This window comes from Thalia democratica, chromosome 5 (genome assembly GCF_965202585.1).
Source record: "Thalia democratica chromosome 5, ktThaDemo2.hap1.1, whole genome shotgun sequence".
NCBI classification, from domain to species: Eukaryota; Metazoa; Chordata; class Thaliacea; order Salpida; family Salpidae; genus Thalia; species Thalia democratica.
In genome coordinates, this window is record NC_139169.1 from 60981241 (window position 1) to 61005074 (window position 23834).

General features: G+C 25.7%; 1 protein-coding gene across 1 annotated transcript; it reads right to left on the bottom strand.

Annotated features, from left to right (window-relative positions):
- Positions 1–8072: 8072 nt before the first annotated feature.
- LOC145835473 (tRNA-dihydrouridine(20) synthase [NAD(P)+]-like) lies at positions 8073–20705 on the bottom strand. Its single transcript, XM_082943082.1, has 13 exons — positions 20569–20705; positions 18641–18686; positions 18333–18427; positions 17979–18022; positions 17584–17644; positions 16503–16616; positions 14142–14299; positions 12979–13147; positions 10872–10993; positions 10511–10639; positions 10091–10181; positions 9055–9128; positions 8073–8264 (listed from the first exon to the last, which is right to left on the bottom strand). The coding sequence occupies exons 1-13, from the start codon at positions 20683–20685 to the stop codon at positions 8156–8158; spliced, it is 1329 nt and encodes a 442-aa protein (XP_082799208.1). The 5' UTR covers positions 20686–20705; the 3' UTR covers positions 8073–8155.
- Between the last annotated feature and the right edge of the window lie 3129 nt (positions 20706–23834).

Genomic DNA, 23834 nt, shown 5'->3' on the forward strand with positions numbered 1-23834 from the left:
AAATTGTCTGCTCGTGCAAAAATATACCCTCGTGCAAAAGTGTCTTCGTGCAAAAGTTAACCTTTGTGCAATTTTATCTTCGTGCAATTTTGCGCTCTCGTGCAAATTAGTCTTCGTGCAAAAGTATCTTCGTGCAATTTTGTGTTTTCGTGCAATTTTGTCCCCTCGTGCAATTTTGTACGCTCGCGCAATTTAGACAGCTACCCATAATAAGTACATAAATTAACAAGTAAAGTATTGTAAATTCTTATTCGTCTTTATAGTTATTAAACAAATAAAAAAAAATATAAAAAAATTGAATAATTATGATAAGTCGTTTAAAATATAATTAAAATGTTATTAAGTGCTTAATTTCAAATTTCTTTAAAACCTTATTTTTGTCTCAAATTAAATCTCCGTCATGTATATTTCACTTTAAAAAAATGTTACGATTTAATTTGAATTTGGTAAAAAAAAGAAACACAACAAAACTAAAATCCAAAAATAAGCAATACTTAATGATTTTAAAGAATACAAACCTTGTGATTTCGTATGCATGTGCAGCAAAAAGTATTATTATTTAACAGTTTTATTTATTTTTAATTAAAGTAATAAAACCAACACATACTTAAACGTAGTTACAAGAGTTGAGATGAATAAAAATAAGTAAATTTTTAGCTGTTTTTAATTTGTTAAAGTTATTTTTATTAAGTATATTTAAATAACTTTATATAATGCAGCGAAATAAAAATATATACAATATAGAAAATTTTAAACAAGCTTCTTTAAGTAAAATATTCTATTTACACTTAAAACAAATTTTGATAAGAGCAGATCGAAATTTTTTGTTTAAAATATTATAAATTACAAAATTCCAAACTGAATTAGTTGATAAGAATGCAACAGATATGTGAAAAGATTTGTCACTTAGAAAAGTTTCTTGGTAACCATTATATGTGGATATTTTCTGAGGAACTAACAACAAACAAACATTTTTATAAATTGTAAGAAATAAACTAAAAGTAAATGCAATAACCATAAGAATTAAAATGCAAGACATTCGTTTTTCTAAAAAAACGCCTTTTCTAGTACTTTTATTTAATGATAAAGATCTTTTATGACTTTTGTATAAACTACGCAAGGTCAAAAAAATAACAACCCATAACGAACAAAACAGAATAAACAAAATTGCTGCAGTTACGTTTTGGTTTAAAGATTCATTTTTAATTAGAAACTCCATTTTTACCGGCTGGAAAAAAATAGACCAGTAGGGCGATCTTCGTGATAAAATAAATGTAACAGTATTAGTTATAGCACTCAATATCCAAATAAAAACAGAAGCTATTTTTGCTATCTTAATGCTGTTTATTTGTTTGTATTTAAAAGGAAACGTCAACGCTACATATCTATCAATCGAAGCAAATAATAACGATATAAATGAAACTAAAAGTGTTACTGGTGTTACAAACATCAAAAAATAGTATACATAATTATGTAAGATGCCTAAACGAATAAAAATTAACTCCGTTATTAATTTGACATGGGATAGTTCATATTTAAAGGTTGTTAGGTTGCTTCTGTTTCTATTAATTTCTATGATGTTTTCAACTTTATTCATCTCTCTAAGGTATTCTGGACGAAAATACATCAGTTTGATGAAAAAAAATACAAAACAATTACATATAGAAACACCCCAGATAATATCGGAAACTGCAATAGAACATTTGTAAACATACTGACTATGACATAATTGTTTAGATTTACAAACAACAAAAAGTACAATAAAGTTTCCAACCACAGAAACTGTTCCAATCAATAAGTAGAATATGATCACTGCTACAATCGTTGTTTTCTGTCTGAAATTAGTTATTCTTAGGACTAAATGCTTATGCATCTTAATTACAACTTTATTTTTATTCTTTACTGTTACAAAAGTTTATACGTTTGTATTTTATTTGATAAATAAAAAAATATTTACTTTAGAATCTAATTCACTACAATAATTTTATAATTTTTTTGTTGTTAAATTTACCTTATATTAAAAAAAGCACTTCGAGAATTGTTGATAAGTTGGCTTGAATGGATGGTAAAATTTTGACGTGAAAATAACCACATTTCTAAATGATCGATTGTATATACATGCTCTTTTTTGTGTTCAATCTTGAAATAGAATTCACAAAACGAAATATACAGCCTTTTGTTTAGATTATTTTCAATTTCAGGTTTCGTTGTAGTACAAATTTCTTCGATGCCACAATGGTTTTCAGGAAATTTTAAGTCTATAACGTTTTTTAGTTTTGTCCTACTTCTGAGGTATCTTACAAAATGTTGTAAGGGCCACCTTTCGAATTCATGTTGCAGATAGAACTGATCCTTTGTCCAAAAAATCTGAGCAGTTTTGTTGTCGATGTCACAAGAACTTCCACATTCAATAATTAAAATTAAAATTATAGCAACAAACTTCATTTTAAATATTATGTATTTTTTACCTAAAAAATGTCAACACTTGTATTCAACATAACCCTATTAAAAACATCTACTTATATTCAAAATAATTTAACTTAAAACTAGTTGTGAAAGTTTTTCTGTCAGACTAATTAGAAATCAAAACTCACCAAACCTTTTAATATCCTAAAATTTCAAGTAAACACTTAATATTAATTTTACAGAATTGTTAAACTTTTTTTTCTAAATAAAATGTGTCAGTAGTTTATTTCATAAGATATTAAGTAAATAAGTTATTTGTTAATTTTATAATTTCTTTTACAGCTTTTATTAAGCAAGTTTTGTTGATAACAAAAAACATTCACTACAGTTAAAATCATTAACATTGTAGAATAATAAATGATAAAGTTTGTTCAAAAAATCTAAAATTGTCTTATACCAATGTTGAAGATACTGCTGAGAGATTATACATTTTTTTTCTTTTAAAGCATTTTAAACTTTTCATAAATATGTCTTAACATTTAAAGTTTAAAGTAGTTTTTAACTAACACCAAACATTTCTAAAACAAAATGTTATGTTTAAAGGTTGCAAAACTTTTAACTTATGATGAATAAGATTAACTTTAAACAAAGCGAGTTCTGATAATCAAAAAAACTTTAAAACGTGATTTCATTAAACCCTAAGAATGTCAAATTGTGTTAAAAAAACATTGCTTTATAAATATTTCTTAGAAGTTTATCTTATTTTTTTTTTTTTTTTAAATAAACAAATCCATTAAAAAGTGAAACTGTAAATACACTATTAATTAGTTTAATGTTGGTGTGCTAAGTTAAAAGATTTGCTTCATAAAATTTAAAATATTTTATATAAATGTAAAACTAAATGCTTTACGAAAAGTCATAAAAGAAATTGTATTGAATTTAGCACTTAATAGAGAATTTTTTCAAAGCATTTTTAATGTGTTCAAAATAAAGAATTGTTTAATTGAAAGATTTCTAAAAAAAGTAATACATTGAAGTATAAATTGAGTTTTGTTTTTGTAAAGGCTTTATTTTACCTTGTAGTAAACCTTAGTAGTGATTTAAAACGTAACAATTGGAAAATTAAAATTAGTAATTTAAACGTCAATAAATCATTATAGCAATATTTTGTTCTCAAATTGATAAAAAAGGTAAAGTTTATCTGACAAAAAATAAACGTGTTTTCTAGAAAGTTTGTATATTATCAATAGTTAAGCTGAAACATTATAATCTAAAACTTTAAATTGCGCTGAAAATATAAACATTTGTAAACTTCATTATTATATTATAATTTAAGGTTGTATTTTAATTAGTTTGAAACCATATTATAAACTAAACATGGTTTCTAGAAACGAAATGAAAAAGCTTACAAAATATTTAGAAATGTATGAAATATACTTTTGTAATTTTTTTTTATTTTAGTAAAAAAAAAACGCAATCAAGAAGCTTTTTTTAAAAGCATACTTGAAGATTTATAATTTATTATTGACGTTTTATAATTTAGAGATGAAACATATTTGCATTTTGATGTCAACATTAAATAATCAGCTTAACCCTATTCAAAACATCTAATTAGTTTTAGAATAATTTTACACGAGACAAGTTGTGATAATTTTTATGTCAAAATAATAAGAAATCATAACTTACTAAGTCTTTTTGTATGTACCTACATTTATTCACTACAAATTAATACTTAGTATTAATTTAAAAGTTTGTTAAACTAGTTTTCCAATTACTTGCTTTTATTTAGTTTTGCTTTTATTAAGCAAGTTTTGCTGGCATTAAAAAATATACACTATAATTAAAATGGTTAACAAATAGCATTTTTTCGTAACAGTTTTTTTCGTACACCAGATCTTAAAACCAAATATTTGAGCGATTTTTTATTCGTTCAATAAACAACATTGTAGAATAATAAATGACTAATTTTGTTCAAAAATATCTTACTTGTTTTATGCTAATGTTGAAGATACTACTGAAGAGATTATACAACTTATATAAAGCATATTACGTTTTTCAAATATATGTCTCAACATTTAAAGTTTAAATAAAAACTAATATCAAACACTTCTCAATTAAAATGTTATATTTAAAGGTTGTAAAACTTATAACTAACTTTAAACAAAACAAATTTTCTAAAACAAAAATATTAAAGTGTGATTGCATTAAATAAATCATTGCAGTTCACCAACAGATAAAGTTTATGTAACAAAATATCGAGAAAAAAAAAAGAGTGTTATCTAGAAAGTTTGTATGTCATCAATTGTAGAGCTTAAACATTATAATCTAAAACTATAAATTGCGTTTAAAAGATAAACTTTATCAAAATATATATTATATTTTAAGGTTCTATTTTAAGTAGTTTCAAATCATAATAAAAACTAAACATGGTTTCTAGAAACGAAATGAATAAGCTTAAAGAATATATAGATATGTTTGATATATACTTTTGAAAATTTCTTATTTATTTTTGTTTTACTAGAAAAAATCACGCAATCAAGAAACTTCTTTTATAAGCAGGCTTGAAGATTTTAATTTTGTAACTTGAAACATATTTGCATTTTGAAATGTTTCATATATGCTGATATATATTGACGTGTTTTTATTAGTGATCTACTGGATGAAAATATCCAGCCGGGTCCTAATTTGAAAATATTACCCAAACGCGGCCGGATATTATTTTGAAAGTGATATACGGATCCCACCGGATCAAAAAATTTTGGATCCGGTAGATCACTAAACAAAAAACGTTTATAAAGTAATTAGAATTATTTATTTCTGATAAGACTTGTATTAACCATAGCTAAATTACATTCGTGTTGCAAATAAAAATATGCTAATTTTTGATGTTCTAAATATAAAAGGCTGAGACTGAATGTTAGTATTTAGTAGGCACAAATAAAAAATTGTAAACTTTGAGTCAATTTTTGTTTTACAAATTTCTTTTTTGATTTAAAAACAAGCTAAACCATTTTTAAATATAGTTGTTAATAGAGAAATAAAGCATATAAATTGTCATTTAAAATTGTCATACAACTCAGAAGTCGGTAGCTTTTAGAATAATAATCAGAAAAATGTTTAATTAAGTAGAAAATTTCATTCGTGAGCCGTAGTAATTAAGCAAAAAATTAGTTAAAACAAGATGATTTTCCGACGACAAAGTTATACCAAAACAATTGTTCAATTAGACCATTGTTTCATCAGAATATTATTTTTATTTAGTTTTTAGGTACAAACTATTCTAGTTAAGATTAGTTCTGCACAACTTATTTAAACAAAAAACTTGCATGCCGAAATTTTTTGCTGAGTGAGGGATCAAGTTTGCGGTGAATAATTTTCAATTGCAGAGAAGTTTGTTTCAGAGCATGCATTTAAAGTACTATACTGCTCACAAAAACTTTGTCAGGTATAAAAAAAATCGGTAACTCACAGCTCCCACCCGATTTTTTTTTTTGATATCAATGTTACCCCTAACCCTTCACCTTGGTCAGTAGGCGGTTCTCGGACTTGATGGGGTGGGAATTGGAACTGAGCGTGTTTTTAAAAAATCGTATACATTTTACATCACCTTCCGCTTTGGTAGGGGGTGGGTGTTAGAAAAGCACTGAGTGCCAATTTAGCACGGAGTGACATTATTGCACGTAAAAATTTTGAATATTTTAAAATGTTCATTTAAATAATGTTTAATTATCTAAAATATTTAACTTAACAAACAAATAGTTGTGAAAATTAGTTCTGTTACCTTTAAAAATATCGTCTTATAAAATTATAAAGTTTTTACTATGGGCCTAAAATGAAGTTTTTAATCTTTATATATCTAACTTTTTATTTAAAACTTACGCTTTAAGTTTAGCCCTATTAAATTTAGTTAAGGCATTTAGAAAAAGTTTTAATAATCTTAGAGCTTGTATTTATTGCTAGCTTTATTAAAATGGTTTTGTGTCGGAAACTTTGAAGTAAAAGTATCAAAATATTTTCATCTAAAATTGAATAGTAAAACAAGTTAATAAAGTTTTTAAGTTTACTTTTTTTTTTTAGTTTTAACTAAAGCTTAAACTTGTAACCCATTTAAAGCATGTTACCTTTTAGTTTGCATAGATCGTTATTATATTTTTAAACAATACAGTACCTAAAGTGATGTAAGCAAAGAAAACTAAAATGAAAAATAAATTCTGTGCCAAAGTGTCACTCCGTGCTTTTCTGACCCGTTCCCTTGGTAGGGACTTTGAACTTAGCCAAAAAGTGCTATTGCGAACTTGATTGTGTACTGGTCAAAGGTTTTGTACATTAAGGATAATAATCTAAATGTTTTCAAAGTCACTAATACCGTCAAATTCCCCGCTAAAACCAAAGATAAACGATCAAAAATTTTTACCATTAAGGCTATAAAAGTGTTAAATAATTATTGAACCGTCTGTATATTAGTTTTTAGTTTCTTTACATTATTTGTTACTTCAAAATGTTAAGTTATTTAATAATTGTCTAAATGACTTAAGGAACTTTTGATAAGCAGACTCTTTGAAAGATTTTTGACTTTTAATACTTGTATTTTTTTAGAACATGAAAAAAATTATTATAATGTATAAAAATTTCATCATTCAAACTTTAAAATGACGGTTGCTAAAAAATGAATCAACCGAAATGCGGTGACGTGTTCAACTGATGCAAGTTAATGACGTGTGAAAATTCAGATAATTCTTACCGGTTACAGCCTTGTCTAAAGTTTGCAACTTATGAAACCAAAAAGAAGCCATCAGAAATACTAACAAAAACTCAACAATATTCTTAGCTGCGTAATATGTTTGTGAAAAATTTTAGTTCTAACTGTCTTTAAGTGTTTTCATTGTTTCACACATAGTTTTTACTTTAAATAGAATAAATTTTTTTTGAACAACAATTCTTCCTGAAAACTTTAATTAAAAATAACAAACTAAAACATTTCGTGATTAAACTATTTTTAATTACTGTATTTTTATAAAACTTAATACTTGTTTTGAAACTCTTTTAGTTTTACTTGCTTTGGAAATTTAGTTAGGTTGAAAAAAATAGATAACAAAAGCTAAAATGCACAATTTTTTTTAATGAACTTAATAGGACATGACAGACTTAAATCAGTCTACTAGTATTGATAAACAATTTATTTAACTTTATTGTCGTTGAACAACTTTCTGGTATTTATTTACTACTACTTTCTTTATAAGCTAGCTTTAAAAGATGATTCTATGAATAAAAGTGCCTATTGAATTTATTGTTGATGAATTTTTTTTCTAAGTTTAACTTGTGGTTTTAAAACTGTGTTTTGTTTGTTTTTACAATCAAAAAACTACAAAACATACGTCTACACTCTATAAACTGAAAACAATGTTATGTAATAGTTTTTCAATATTTATTGTTAAGTAGAACAAATGTTTCAGATAAACGCTTAGAAACTTTTAGTAAATTTTCGTACTTAAAATATTTTTTTTATTTAAAGTAATTAACTTTTCTATAAACCAATAAAATTAATTAAGAAAAATTTTATACATAAAATCTAAATCATTAAAAAAATACAGATTAAAAACTTTAAAAAAAGTAAAATTTCACTAATTCTCGCACAATATCAATAAACTTCCTCATAATTATAAATATTTATCTAAAAACTGCCTAGTTTAAAAACGCGGTGCATTAAAAACTAAATAAATAAATGTAAAATTTCCTAACTATTCTTCTACTAGTTCTTCTTGTACTTATCGCTTGTTATTTTCCTTCCATCGTGTAAACCGAGCGACCTGAGACTGACAACTGCTGCAGCTTGTTCCGCCATCTTTTTGTTCTTCTCCCTTTTATTCAATAATAAATCAAATTAACTACATACTTTTATAACTTTATAACTAATATAACTTTTATTCAAATACATATCAATTAATTTTATATGGTCTTCAACCTTTTCGAAAAATGAGCACACTTAAGTACTGGAAAATAACTTTGTGACGCTGCATTATGGAAACTGTAAATTGTTATTAAACAACATTATAAATTTTATGATTTGAGTGTCTTAATATAATATAAATAAAAATTACAGAACAGCTAATTTCTAAACTTTTTGTGGAAAACAATTTGTTGTACAAAACCCAACAGTAAAGAAAAATATGTTAGTTACATAATCCAACTAATTGCATCGAAACTGAGGGATTTAATACATTCATACTAATAGAAACACAACATTTAAATTGCTTAAATAAAGTTAATTGGATTCAATAAAAGTTTTAAAACTAGTATTTCTTTAGCTAAATTCGTAATAAATTTATTCTTTACTGCATATTTTTGTAATCAAAGTATAGTTACCAACAACTTGAAAAAATATATATATTGAAAACAAAATATGTTTATTTTAAAAAGAAAAAGTTTAGAAGTTCATTCATATTCTGAGTTTAGAATTGGTTCTATAAACCCAACGCCACTTAAACAAGTAAAAATACCATATTCACAGTGAAAATAATACGATTTAAGATGCCCGATAATTATTTTTTGATTTCACTATACCCTACAGTGCAATGTCACACTCAAACAGTCATGCCTTAATTACTAATAAATTTTAAACTATTATTCATAAACTAACTAACAACTCACCACATTGTCGATCTGTATTTTGTACCAGCGACCTGCACCACCGAGTTGAACCTTCTGTCTGAATTGCGACAAGACTGGTGAAACATATTGGTTTGCTTTATTAAAGTTTTTTTTGGTAATAATAGTATAAAAATATATAATTTAGTTCTGTAGCCAAAAAGTATAAAAAGCCAAGGCTACAAGCTTCTTAAAGTTTGAAAAAGGCATGTTTAGTTGGCAGTCTTCCTTTTTTTTAAACAATAGGGCAGCTTTGACCGTTGAGACAACTTTATTTATTTATTTTTAATACAAACATTAATAAAGTTTAAGAATGTAAACAAAATAAGGTTTAGTTGTTATATAATAGTATTTAAAGAAGAATAAAAACGTTTATAAGATATTACTAAGTTCTCCTTCAAAAGATTATTAGATAAACTAGTGGCTCTCAATATTCTTAAAATCTGGGCACAGTAAGTTGCTTGAAAACAGTTGTTTCAGATTAAATATTAAGATACACTGTTTTTAATTTTGTAAATATCTTAGTATACGAATATAAGTGCTCACTGTGAGAATTACTTAACAGTATACAAGCTACCATTAAAATATTTTGTGTACAGTTAACAGTGTAAACTAAAAAAGTACCATATTTAAAAACATTTTTATATTAAAGAATAATTTACACCAGACAATTTTTTATACGTAAAATTTTTAGCAAAGGTTCTTTGGATATTTAAATTACAATTATTTAGTTTTTGATACATAAAAGATAAAACCACTACATTTATGTCTTAAAAGAACTAGATTTTAAAATATTTATATATACAAATGAAAATTGATTTCAAAAATAAAGTCATAAAAAATACTGAATAAAGCTGAAATTTTATACATTATACATTTGCATTTCCTCAATGTCCTACAAAAAACATGACAAACGTACTTTGTACTTTGAACAATAAAAACATACATCAGCAAAAGAACAGATTTAAAGTGTGGAATTATATAAATTTTTTATACATCAAAACAAAGCACAACATTTTATTAATATAAATCTATTTACCGTGTCGTATTTGGGCTGTTCTTTTTCATTTTCTCTGCTCCAGTTCAATAACAAAGTTTTCGGACTGATTCCATTGAGAACATAATCCCCCCTGTTGTTAATTTGAAAACTTTATACTTAAATAATTAGTACAGTATATCATAAATAAAAAAATTATTTCAAAAATTTTTATCAAACACTTAATGAAATGAACAATAAATATTTTTTAAACTAAATTTCATCAATTAATTTCAGAAAACACATAAAACTAATACTACTCGTAAAACACCCATATATTTGAAAACTTAAGAGTCGATTAATAAAAAACAGAATTTAAATTTGTTACGTTTAATTAAGAAGATGTCAATCTAAAACAGGTTAAACAGTCATACATTTTCTCAATAATATTCAGTTTGTTCAAATAAAAGATTAAAAACAAACTTGTTCAGTTTAAAATCTAGCTCAATGACGTCATCATCAAATTTCCTTTTCTTGCTATCCGGCGGCAGATCAACATTTTCGAACTTTCCTATTTTTTCGTTGAAGTAATCCTCCATTCCGAAAACTTGGCTAAATATTTACAATTAAAAATTATCTGTTGTTTAGAAAGCTGAGTTATTAAAATTAGACTAATTTTGGAAGCTAAATAATTAGCCTAAAGTTTATTTTTTAACTTCAAACAGATAAAAAATAAGCACTTTGCACTAGCTAAAAACTGTAATAAAAATAGATTATTATAGTAACACCATTTTTTTTTCTTTATTTTAACTTTCAGTTTGTTTTTGATATCATAATTACCAACCAGATCTCCCTGAGGTTTTCAGCTGCCCTCACCACCACTCCTTCGGGGCTTTCCTGGAGTCCCTTCATTATCTGCAGTATGCAGTATTTGCAGTTCACATAGTGGTTGTTCAGTGAGATTGCCTTCATAAAAGTTAAAAATAAAACAAATTCAAACATTGTCTTTTTGCTGTATTACTTACATCAACATCTTAATTAATTTTTTTTGTTGTCATTTGTTTAAGAAAAATACTAGGACTTTAATTAAATACTTTTGTCTAAAAATTGATGTTGTAAATTACTCAAATTCAATTTCTAAAATTTTGTATAAGAAATACTTTTTATTATAATGTATTCACAGTAAAACAAATCAAATTTTTCACGTTTTACAAATTTATTTAGTTTACAATTATATATATCATCTTAATCTACTTCAATACAAATTATATTTTTAACATTAAACCTATCTGAAAAATCCAAAAAAATAGGTCGAAAATAAGCAAAAGCACATAACTTTAATTATAAAATGTTTTGTGATTCAGTCTATGTTGGAAGGTATTTGGGTGTTTACAATTCATAGACTTAATAATAAGTACAACTTAGACAAAAAAATAAATCATAGATTATATTATATGCTTTGACAATTGATTATTTTAGGTAATATAAAATACTATAACAAATAGAATCTCTTATAAATCAAATGATAACTAAAATATCTAGGCATAGCAGAGTTACCGAACTTCAGTTTTTAATAGAAGTTTTAAATTATAATATTCCCTATACCTAAATTGTTATGCTTCTAGTATTGACGAATAAATTTAAAAAATAATAAAATTTAGTACTTTTAATGTATTTAACAATAATTATTTTTACAATGTCTCTGTATTGAAAATAAACTTCTTTCGGAAAAACGGCAACCATGCTGACAACAAAAAAACAAATATTTTTTATTTAAAAAATTTTAAACTACGCAGGGCTGCCAAATTTTCTCCAGGTTTTCAAAATTTCCTCCAGGTTTTTAAATGTACACGTTTTTGGTTCTATTTTTAGTTTACAGTTACGTTTAAGGTACAAAACTGTGTTAAATAGTACATAACATTTAAAAGATACTGTGATGCTACTTTAAATGTGCTTTTTAAAGCCATGGGGGGGGGGGGGGGGGGGTAGAAGCCATTTTTTGACCAAAAATAACATATAGACTTATATTATAGTAAATTTTATAATCTTTCAGATGCTTTTTTTAGATTTTAAAAACTTTATATTAAGATAATATTAAATATCTTTTTTTTTATGACCGGTTATATAAAGGGTTGTCTTTATAAAGGGTAACTTTAAAGCCGTTTTTCTCGAGTTTTTAAAAACGGGCTTTAAAATCTATCTTCTCCTTCATTTTTCAAGCAATCTTACTTAAATTTTCAGGAAATGTTCCTTACATTATGAGAAAAAAACGTTATTCGTGAATTTGAATAATTTTGAAAAATAGAATTTTTTTTTTTCAAAAAAAAGGTATTTTATCTTGAAATTTTTTAAAGTCACAAATAACGTTTTTTTGTTATTGTATAAAGAATAGACTGTGGAAGTTTGAAGAAGATTGCTTAAAAAATGAAGGAGGTGATAGATTTTGAATGCATTAGTCTTTTTTCGCCGTTTTAGTTTTTCCTTCCCCATAAGGAACCTGTTATGCGGCCCGACTTTGGCCGGTTATATCTCAAAAACTAATTCGAATTTTTAAAAACGGTAAAAAGCAACTTGAAGCTTAGTAAAAACTCTATAAAATAAGATCAACTTATAAAAAACATGGCCTACCCCCCCCCCTATGGCCTTAATAAAAACATTATTGATGATGACAAAAATGTTTTTATCTATATGATACATTTTTGTGCCAAAGCGAAACTATACTACTTAACATGTAAAAATTATTCAAAATTCAAAGTTTTTCCAGTTTTTTTTTCAAAATTTCTTAAATTCCAGGTTTTTCAGCCTAAGATGTGAAATTCCAGGATTTCATGCTTTTTGGCAAGCGTGACTACACCATAAAAAATTAGAACAAATTACAATAGAAAATAACCAGAACGTTTAATAATGCTAAGTATAGAACGAACAACTTAACATGAAAAATAACAACTCACGACGTGCAGGTAATCCTTTATGACGTCATTAACTGGCAATGGTCCCTCCCTCCTGAAAACTGAAGGGTTGTCCTGCGCGCTTCTGGCCACCATGACGCTGGTGGCGCCCGTGAGCTCACGGAACTTGATCATGTCGTTGTAACACGTGATGTGGTCACGTGAGCCCCCGCTGTGGAAAGTTGAGGGTTTGTGAACAACATATATAATTAAAATAAGAATATCATAGTAAAAATAAGATATAAATAATAATAGATGACTAATGAAAGTTCATTTCAGTATATAATCGTTAAGAGCTTTGGGGGGGGGGGGGGTAAAAAAGTTTTTTTTGAAACTTAGTCTTGTTTTTTACTTACATAACTAAATGGGCTACCGGTTACTTTTTACCACTTGTTAAAATTAAAAGAAATATATAAGATATAAGCGATCAAATTTAGAGGGTACAACAGGTTCCTTATGGGAGGCCAAACTAAAAAGAGAAAATTAGACTATTTAATAAAAAAAATATCTCCTTTAGTTTTTGAGAAATTGTTTTAAAACTTTCTAGAAGTAATTTTTTATAAATTTTGAACAACTTGTAAGAAACAGATTTTTAAACTTTTCTTAAAAGTTTTTTTCAATAATCCGATTTCTACAAATTGTTAGTATATTGAAAAGTATATTTCCTGAAAATTTGAAGTAAATTGCTTTAAAAATCAAGGAAAAGATAGATTTTTAGTGAACTATTAAAAATTCTGAGAAAATAGGCCTTGAAAATTATTGATTTTATATGGTTGTATCGGTTTTTTTTTTACAAAATAAGTTATATCTCAAAAGTTATTTGATTTATTCTTATTCTATAAAAAGTTTTTTATAGTTTATACTGTAAGCTTTCAACTAAGACCCAATGTTATATTTTGTAAAAAAAAAAAGTTGAACCCTCTTATATGCCCTTAAAATTTAAAAAAATTATTCAAAGTAATAGTTGATCTGCAATTGTGTTTTGCCAAGAAGTTGTAAAAAAAACAAAAAAAAAATTCATCTTAAATCGCAACACACTTAGCAAGTATGCAGAGGCACATAGAAAATCATTCAAAGTTAATCTGATCCGAAACTAAACCTCTGTAACTGCGTTGATCAGTAATTACGGAAAACACTTACAAACTAAATCTAATACGAAATCTTACTTGGCAATGACGGGTATGCTCAAAGTTTCGCTGATCGCCTTTATGACGTTGACCCTGCACTTGTGCCGGCTCCTCTCCTCCTTCAACCTCCCGTGCACCCCGATGGCCGACACCCCCGTCGCTTCGATCATCTTCACCAGGCTCAGAGTGTCTTCCAGCTGTTGAGAAAGAAAATTAATATACTTTAATCACAACTGCACTATGAGATTACTTCAAATAGTCCTCATAGATAACTAAGTATTACTAAATAAGAACTTAAATTTACAGAAACTAAAAGGAATATTTATTTTACATCTTGTGATTGTTAACTTTATCTTCAAGCTGCGAAGTTATAAAACCGTTTACATTTACACATTTTTTGATGATTAAGTCATAACAGCACTATAAGATTACAAAACTACTTAAACAGTTCTCATAGAAAAATAAACAACTTTTTAGTACAAAAAAAAAACTGAATTAAGCTTAATTTTTTTAAGCTCACAACTGTTGACTGTATTTTCCAGCAGTGAAAAGATTAAATCATTTATAAATTGTACTTTGTTGATACTTGAAACGTTATTAAAGTACTATAAGATTACATTAACAGCCCTCATAGACAGACAAGTTGTTACAATACTAAAACTTAATTCATAATCTTTTTCACTGCTTACGATTGTTCAGTTTTTTTTTACTAATCTTTGATTTTTTAGAAACTGTCAATTTTATGGGCGTAAACTGTAAATATTATTAAATTGGATATAAACTTTTTTTTTACTTGAATCATAACAGTGCTATAAGATTGCTACACTACTTTAACAGTTTTTTATAGATGAAACAACAAAATTTAAATATATTTTTTATAGCTTAAGAGCTTTACATTATTAAACATTTGAGTTTTTTCAGATACAAACGATAGAAGTGAACCTTTAACAAAGTATGCAGATTTAAATGAGTAAACATGATTTTACTCTAAAAAAAAGAAATTAAAATAAAAAAATAGTACAAAATTTATTGTTACTTGATTAAATAAAACCGTTAAAAAAAAACTGTTGATGTTACTTTAACAAATTATGTTATTCTATTCTGGAGAAAACAGTTTAAAAAAGTAACAAAATTTGGTTATTTTTATTTTTCATTGACAATTGATTATGATTGAAAAATATTTTCTTAATAATCCTAAACAACTACTGAAATATTCATTACAAAATAAAAGAATAGTATTTTTATACAATTTAAAAAAAAAATTGTTAACTACTGTTAATTTAACCTTTAAAGTATTTCAAGGTGTGTAAGCATTACAAAAAAACATATTAAATTATAAAAAGCTCTGAAAATTTTTACACCATAATGTAATACATATTTAAAACTTTCAAGACAAATATTATTTTAATTACTTTTTTATACTGCAACTTGCTGTGTATTGGTTCTTAGTATAACTTCTAAACGACCTTAAAAACTTACAATTCTTATTTAAGTATAAAATAAAGCAAACTTCAAGTAAAACATTTCAGGGTTTCAACTCTTTGAGGCTAAAAGGCCAGCCTGACTTACCAAAAACTAGGAGGGGGGGTAACAAAAAAGTTAGCCTTAGTCGCCTCTGGTTATTAAAAAATTTAGCCAAAACTGAAAAAAACTGTTCATCATAATTTTAGCTGTCCAAAAACACTAAATGATAAGTAAGTAATTAAAATAATCAAAATTTTTATTCTTAAAACATTTCAAGTCTTAAAAACTTTCCTGAGAGTTAGGATATATATCTACACTAGCCATCTACACTATAAAAGGCAAAATAAAAACATAAATGATAATTATACTTTGGATTATAAAAAACAAAAGAAATTTCAAGAAAAAAAGTCATACAACACTTAAAATAAATAAACTTAAAAGATAAAACTTGGTCATAATACTTATACGGTATTTACCATATTAACGTAGCATAAAGTAGATTAAGTTATGAACTATATATTTTGTAAACATATTTTAAAAATACACACCTCCAAAAATAAAGCAATTTTATGCTTTTTAATCTAGTTAAGTATAATAAAATAAAACTTATTTTTTTTTTTTTGAAAAGATAAAAATTTATAAAATTATACCGATTTCTTAATCCTACAAAAAATAGATTAAGTTTTAAAAACTATCAAATTAAAAAAATCTAATAAAATCAAACAAAAATTAAAGCTCATTTATAACTTTTTGAAACAAAAAACTACGTAAAACAGTAATATAAACAATGTAACATATCTTTAATAAAGTAGAAAATCATTAAATCTAAGTAGCATTTTTGATGCACATAGAGACTACTCATCTTTTAATTAAGACTTTCTAAATATTTTGAAAATTATTCTTTACACTATAAATTATATGTTTAAAAAGACTAACACTTGGCAAAACTCTTATTTTGCAGGTGACGGGAATTGAAAGATTTTCGACGAGTTTCTTCAGAATGGCTTCAATCAAGTGAGGTTTTTGCAATAAGGCGGCTCCCATTCCTCCCTGCGTTGTTGAATTTTATTTGTTACTAAAAATAAATTGTAACAATAACTCCTTAACTTTTACAATGATTTAGCTAGAAAAAAAACAGCACTCTTTTTTATCGCGCGTTAAAGGGCATGGAAGGTAAATTATTTTTTTTCAAAAGCAAGTCTTACTTTTTACATTGATTACTAAGCAACTGTTTTGAAGATTCAAAGTAAATTTTTAGATATAAGTTATCAAAGTTAGAGTGTTCAACAGGTTTTATATAAAAGGCGGAAACCAAAAAAGCAAAGTAGACTATTTCAGTAAAAATATATCTCTTCAATCAGTGTTGAAGTAATTACTTTTAAACTTTCTCAGTCTAATCTTTAATATGAACAACTTTTAGAAAAGAGACATTTTTAATTTGTACTTAACTTTTTTCATCGTAAATAAACAAAACTATTCGATTATATTCTTTAATTTGATCATTAAATTTCAAAAAACTTTTCGAAACCTTCTTTTTATAAGTTGTTTGTTATGTAAAAAGAACAATTCTTAAAACTTTGAAGTAAATTGCTTTAAAGATAAAGAAAACAACTTTTTTTTCAAAAATCCAAGAAAATAACTGAATAAGCCATGAAAAACTTCAATTATATATGTTTGTATTGGAAATTTTAAAAAAATGATTACATTTCAAAAATTAATTGAAATTTTGTTTTTGATAAAACGTATCCAATAGCATATGTTCTAAGTTTTCAAATAAATGCCAATTTATTTTTTGTAAAAACGTTGGAACCTTCTATGCCATTAACGTAAAATTGTAACTTTAAAGCAAAATTGTGCTTTAGTTAATAAAACCCAAAATAAATGGTTTGGTTTTGAAGAGATTAGCATAAAAAAAGATTATGTTTTTGTGAGTTGAATTCTTGCTTTCAATAAATTTTAACAATCTTTTCTTAGCACACGTCATAAGGTACTTATTATATTGTAAATTTCCACAAACCTTGGTTGAGTATTCTTGAGGGCAACCCATGTTAATGTCAATAGCTGCCACATCGTTTTCACTGTAAGATTAGAAAATATATATTAAAATGATGGTATAGGTTACTACTTAACTATTATTTTAGTTTTTTTGTTGTTAATTTACTTTAACAAAAAACAATTAGAAGGAAATGCTATGCAGTTTTATCTTATAATCATAGCTATTTACATCTAAACAAATTCACACACTAAAACTTTGAAAAATAAAACAACTGTTAGTTTTCAAACTGTTAGTTAATGTAACAAAAAATAAACTAGTAGAAAATTCTATTCAGGTTTTTCTTCTAATAATAGCTAGATAATGTCTAAATAAATTCATATACTAATACTTTTAATAAAAAAACTAAAACAACTTACACAACTCTGGCGGCCTTGAGAGCTCTTTCGGGGTCACAGGTACCCTGATGGAAAATAAACACTTTTTTAATTTAAAACAAAACTGCACACAACCTAACATACAACATTTGTAACTGATTTTAGTCTTTTTGATGTTTAACTAAAATATAACTTTAGATCCTAAGTAGTGTAAATAAACTTATTACAGTTATTAACTGAAATCATTAAAATTAAATAACAAAAAAAAGTCTATTTGGAAGACTTTATAAAAAATATAATATTAATTTTAAACAACTTTTTTGGTCTTAAGTAATGTAAATACACTCAAAAAAGTTATAAACTATTTTTTTTTAATAACAAATTGTGTTTTCTTACCATTTGAAAAACTACTTTGCCCCTTTCTTTTTCACAAGTTCTGAACATTGGTCTGCTGTCATGGTCATGAATAAAATCAATTGTTCCATATTGTTCTATCAAATTTGATACAAATATGTTATCACGAAAATTTTCATTTTAAATTTTTTTAATTTATAACGTAATACAAAAAAATCAAGAAATAAATGCAAATAAAAAATTTATATTATATAATATAGTAAAAATTTAAAAGTTAAAGTTTTAACCTAATTTTTTTAAATATTTGATCTATATTAATAACAGTTTTTTTGAACAAAAAACAAACTTACCATTAACTATACGCTTGCAGTGAACAAATCTATGATCAATAATTTCCTGTAACATTTTATTAACTATTAGACGTTACAACTTTTTTATTTAAATTAATTTAAAAATTAAATAACAAAATTAATATTTTATAATAAATCAATATTTTTCATTATATACTATTTATAAATAAAACTTTATCGTTAGGTTTTAATAATAAACTAACAAACTACAACAATACAAACTTAGTATATATGTAGACTCTAGTTTTTATAAAACTTGGAGCTTGTAATTCAATAAAATTCTACTACATTGTCTTTCAATACTCCTAAATTTTAGTGCCAAGGAGTAAAATTATATGAACTATATATTTTGTAGACTAGCTACTTATTTAACATTAATCATTTGTCAAGCTTCTCTAAACGCAATTAGATCATTAACTTTTTTTATAAACATCATATCAGTTTGATTTTTAACAAACTTATAAAAACAAAATATATGATCATAACTTTTTATAGAAATTAAAACACTTGGTTGTATTCAATATTTATCACTCAGAGAAATTGTATAAACTGTTATGAGAGGTAATTCTATATTTAAAGCAAAAAACCTAATCTTAGTCACTACTGACTATCTTTAGTTAGTAATGAGTAAAATAAAATGAAACTTATAGATTAATAAAAGTATCAGCTGTTAAAATTTGGAAAACTAAATTATCAATTAAGCTTTATAACTGTAAAACTAAAAGAACAAAAACAAAAATTCTAAAATACTGCAAAAATTTTCTAGAATATATTATTTTGAAGTCATTTGAAAAAGTAAACAGTAGACTCATTTCTAGAAAATAAAAACTATACTAAGCTATTTTAAAGAAGTTCAAGTTTTAAGTTTTTAAATTTCAAATTATTTTCAAATACTTTAAATTGGTGGCAACACTGATATAAGCAGTACAAAATCCTTTTTTTTTTTGCTTTTTATACTGCAAGGGCAACTTTTTTAAGAATTTTTTTTAGCCATAGCTGTCATTATTTTAATGAAGTGGATTAGCTTGAGAAAATGGAAAAAAAAGTTTATACTTTCAAACATTTTGGAGTTTACTGCTGTATGAGGCGTAAAAGTTGTGGACAACCAAACACTTTTTATAATATAACCTATTTTTATAATATATAAAACTTTAATACCATACCATTAATGAACAAAAATAAAAATTTAAGTTGACTAAATAAAAAAACATATTCTTTAAGGACATAGGGGGGGTAAACACCCTTTTTTGTTTTTAATCTTATTTTATATAGTTTTTGCTAAGCTACAAGATGCTTTTTACAGATTTTAAAAATTCAAATTAAGTTTGAGATAAAGCTGGTCAAAGTCGGAGGCAACAACAGGTTCCTTATGGTAGGCGCAAACTAAAACGGCAAAAATAGACTACTTCACTTAAAATCTATCTTCTCCTTCTATATCTATGAGGAAATAGATTTTTAGTGATTTCTTGTTATTTGCCGTTTTAGTTTGCCCCTCCCATAAGGATCCTATTGTTGCCTCTGACTTTGACCGGCTATATCTCAAAAATTATTTTGAATTTTTAAAATCTGTAAAAAGCATCTTGTAGCTTAGTAAAAACTATATAAAATAAGATCAAAAACCAAAAAAGGGTGTTTACCCCCCCCTATGCCCTTAATTTACTATTAAGTTAAACATTTAGTAAATTAAAATAAAATAATTCAATAACATTCTAAAACTTTCGGATTTTATTTTTAAAACAAAGTTTCACTCGAAAAAAAGACCAATTCTGGAATAAATATGGTAAACATATAGAAGACATTAGGCTTAACTTAAATCAAAACTGTCAATAAGTCATGAAAACAAAGAAAATAAAAATGAAAGATTTTTTAAGCAACTGTGCAGTATAATTAGCTCTTTTAAAAATAACAAAACTAGCTTAGTTACTTACCTCACTGTAAACAATGTCTGCTCCGTATTGCAGGGCTAACAGCCTTGTTGGCAAAACTCCTATTCTGACCATAGGAGCTAAAATATTTTTACCTCTGAAGTCAATTTTTGTATGCATCTTTTAAATTTAACTAAAATAACTGAAAATTGTGATTATTAATTGTACCATTAATTAGTAGTTCATATCAATTGTGAAAGCTACTTTTTTAAATTTGTTTTTTTTTACTTTAAACATTTATAAAAATAAAATGCTTTAATCATGATTCATTCTTATTTTAACCAATCTAATTAAGATTACTTAAAGTTAGTGGTCTACCAAAATGCTACATCTGCTGAATCTCCAAAATTCAGATCTCATCAGATTTAGATTGGAAAAAAAATTGAAGTCAATTCTGGCTTGATTTCAGTTTTTTAAAAATTGCTATCTTGTTCTGTTGGGTTCTCAATTTGGTTTAAAGATCTTGATCAACCTAAAATTTATTTTGTATATGTGTTAACCACTGGGTTTTTATCTTCTAGCAATGTTCAACTCAGAGTGTTAAAGGCCACCATTAGGACTCCAACACCATCAGGACAAGTATTTTGAAATTTTTTACCTAGCTTAACTGGATATGAAATTTTTTTAAACTGAAGTCCTGTAGAATAAGTTTTAATTTTTTTAATCAAATCTAATTAGGATTGTGAATTTTGATATTTTGACAAGTAGTAAAAGACTTAAATGTGAATTTTACATGTGAGAGTTCGAAGTAATGAGTGCATCATAGATTTTGATTTAGCAAAAAAATACATTCAACATTAAATAATAAACAACAGAAATCAAAGTATGAAGAAACTTTTTTTTAAGTTACGCCACCGGGACTAATAAACAGTAAAATGAAAGGTTAAAACAAATATTTAAGCTAAATATTATTTTTTTTATATTTACCTATCTAGTTTTATTTTTCATACACATAATTAGTAAAGAAAATTTTTGGTATTTTTAGAGTATTAGTAAGTTAAAAATACATAGACTACAAACTATTTTGAGCGAGCTTAAACTGTTCTGAGTCATCCTGTGTTATTTCAAATCCTTAACAAAAAAATTATTTTAATTTTTTATAAGTTAATAAAAATCTAGTTATTTTACAAAATTGGTTATGGTAGAAAAAAATATTGAAGCAAAATTTCATTAAAAAACTTGAAAAAAATCTGTCTAGAGATTATTGTAAATCAGAAAACTATCCTAAGTCAGCCTTGTTGGACATTTATGTGAAATTATACTTATTTCACCACACTCGTCCATGTATCGATGCATGCATTAGAATAAATTTTAAAACTTTTTTAGTTAAGTTATTTTTTTAAAGACAAGTTTCAAATAAATATTAACAGCAGTTCTCCAATTTATATTTTAAATTCTACTCGATATTTTTTGATTGACAAAGGCAAAATAAATAGAATTTTGTATTCATTAATTTCCGTGTGCAAAGCCAGGTGAGTATGTAAGCTGGCTATCAAAACCGTGCCAAGACACCTGCAGATTCCAACATGCATATTCCAACATGCCGAAACAATTGTAGCTTCCAACATGCCGAGACACCTGCAATTGTCAACATTTCAAGCCACCTGCAACTGTCAACATGACAAGCCACCTGTAAAAGAGAGAGTAAAAATGTATATAAACAGTAAAACACATCTACAAACAGGTTATTATACCTCAACTACCCTACGGAGCGGACCTAGGCCGCTTCAACAGGGCGACTCTTCCTTCGTGGAAGTAGTTGCAGCTTTTCACGTGAGACTTCGAGGCCGGAGACGTGAATGGCAGTACGATACAAAACAGTTGGCTTGGGACTGCGCGGCCGCAGAGGTTAAGTAGAGAACGATATAAAACAGCTTACGTGAGACTTCGAGGCCGACGACGTAAGCTGTGGTACGATATGAAACATTTTTGATAGGATTTCTACGTTCATAAATATCGTCTTTTCCACCTTTATCGATATTGAAGTTCGTATAGAATTAATGTCTAGAAAACTTAAGCGTCGCGCACCATTTTTGTATATTTTGTTTGTGAAGGCAATAAATTGTACATAGTTTTTGTTGTTTATTTTATAACTAAATTAAGTTGCTATACCTATTTATACCCGCTAAAGATATAATAGTATCAATTTAAATTACTTATAAATAAATATGGTATACAATAGCCTAAATTAAAAAAAAAACACCATGCGTTATCCTAAGCTGTCCTGAGTCATCCTGAGATTTTCAAAAACTTCAAAATGTCCTAATTTATCCTTAATGTCCTTAATATATGGCAACTCTGTATGTTAAGTGTAATGTAAAGTAAACCGAGTAACAGTGATTAAAAAAATATTTAAATTCATCGTATGATTTAGTAAGAAAAATATATGTATACTTATTTGTAATAACTTAAAAATATTGCTCAATTTACTGTAAAGTAAAGAGCTTATTTAATGATAATGTAAGTAAAAATAAATTTTGTATTTTTTACGAGGTTTCAGGGAGAAAAAATACAAATCTTTACAAATATCAATAAAATCTGATTACTTAGTTGTAATTGTACACATTTTTCTTTTTTAGTAATTTTTTTTTTTTTAATTTCCTTGACTAACTTTGAACATATTTTAAAGTGATGATAAAAGTTTCAATAACCTATCTTTTTTTACTAGGTTTCAACAACAAAAAGTTCATGTCTTTTTAAATATTAAAGAAGTCAATGGATTGTTGTGGAAAAAACATTTATGTCATGAGCCTCACAACATTTATTTTGTAAAAAACTTTTGATCAATTTTAAAAATTTGAATTATCTTAAGTTTAAATTGTACAAAATTAAGCTCAAGCAAACATGTGTAAAAAAAAAAGTTCATAATAAGCAATAAAAAAAAGAGTTAGTCCGTGTTTATCGGAAATATCAAATAAGAATTATAATTAAGAATCCTTACTATTTAGTTATTTCGGTTATTAAAAAAAAATTTTAAACCTAATTTAAATAAAAATTAAAATTAAACTAACTTACACTCATAGCACAAAGCTATGTTTATTTATAAAAATTAGGCACGTTAATTTTTAATATGCTGAAATTACAATTTTATAACTTGTAAGTGCAACGGCAACCATAAACACAAAACTTACAATATTAGTATGAGTAGGTATCACATTTAAAAAAATGATTGTTGTTTACATTATTAAATTATTATAAATTAATTTTATGTTTGATTTTCAAATTTCAATAGCAAGTATACTTAAAAGTCAGCCTGATTTGCATATTTG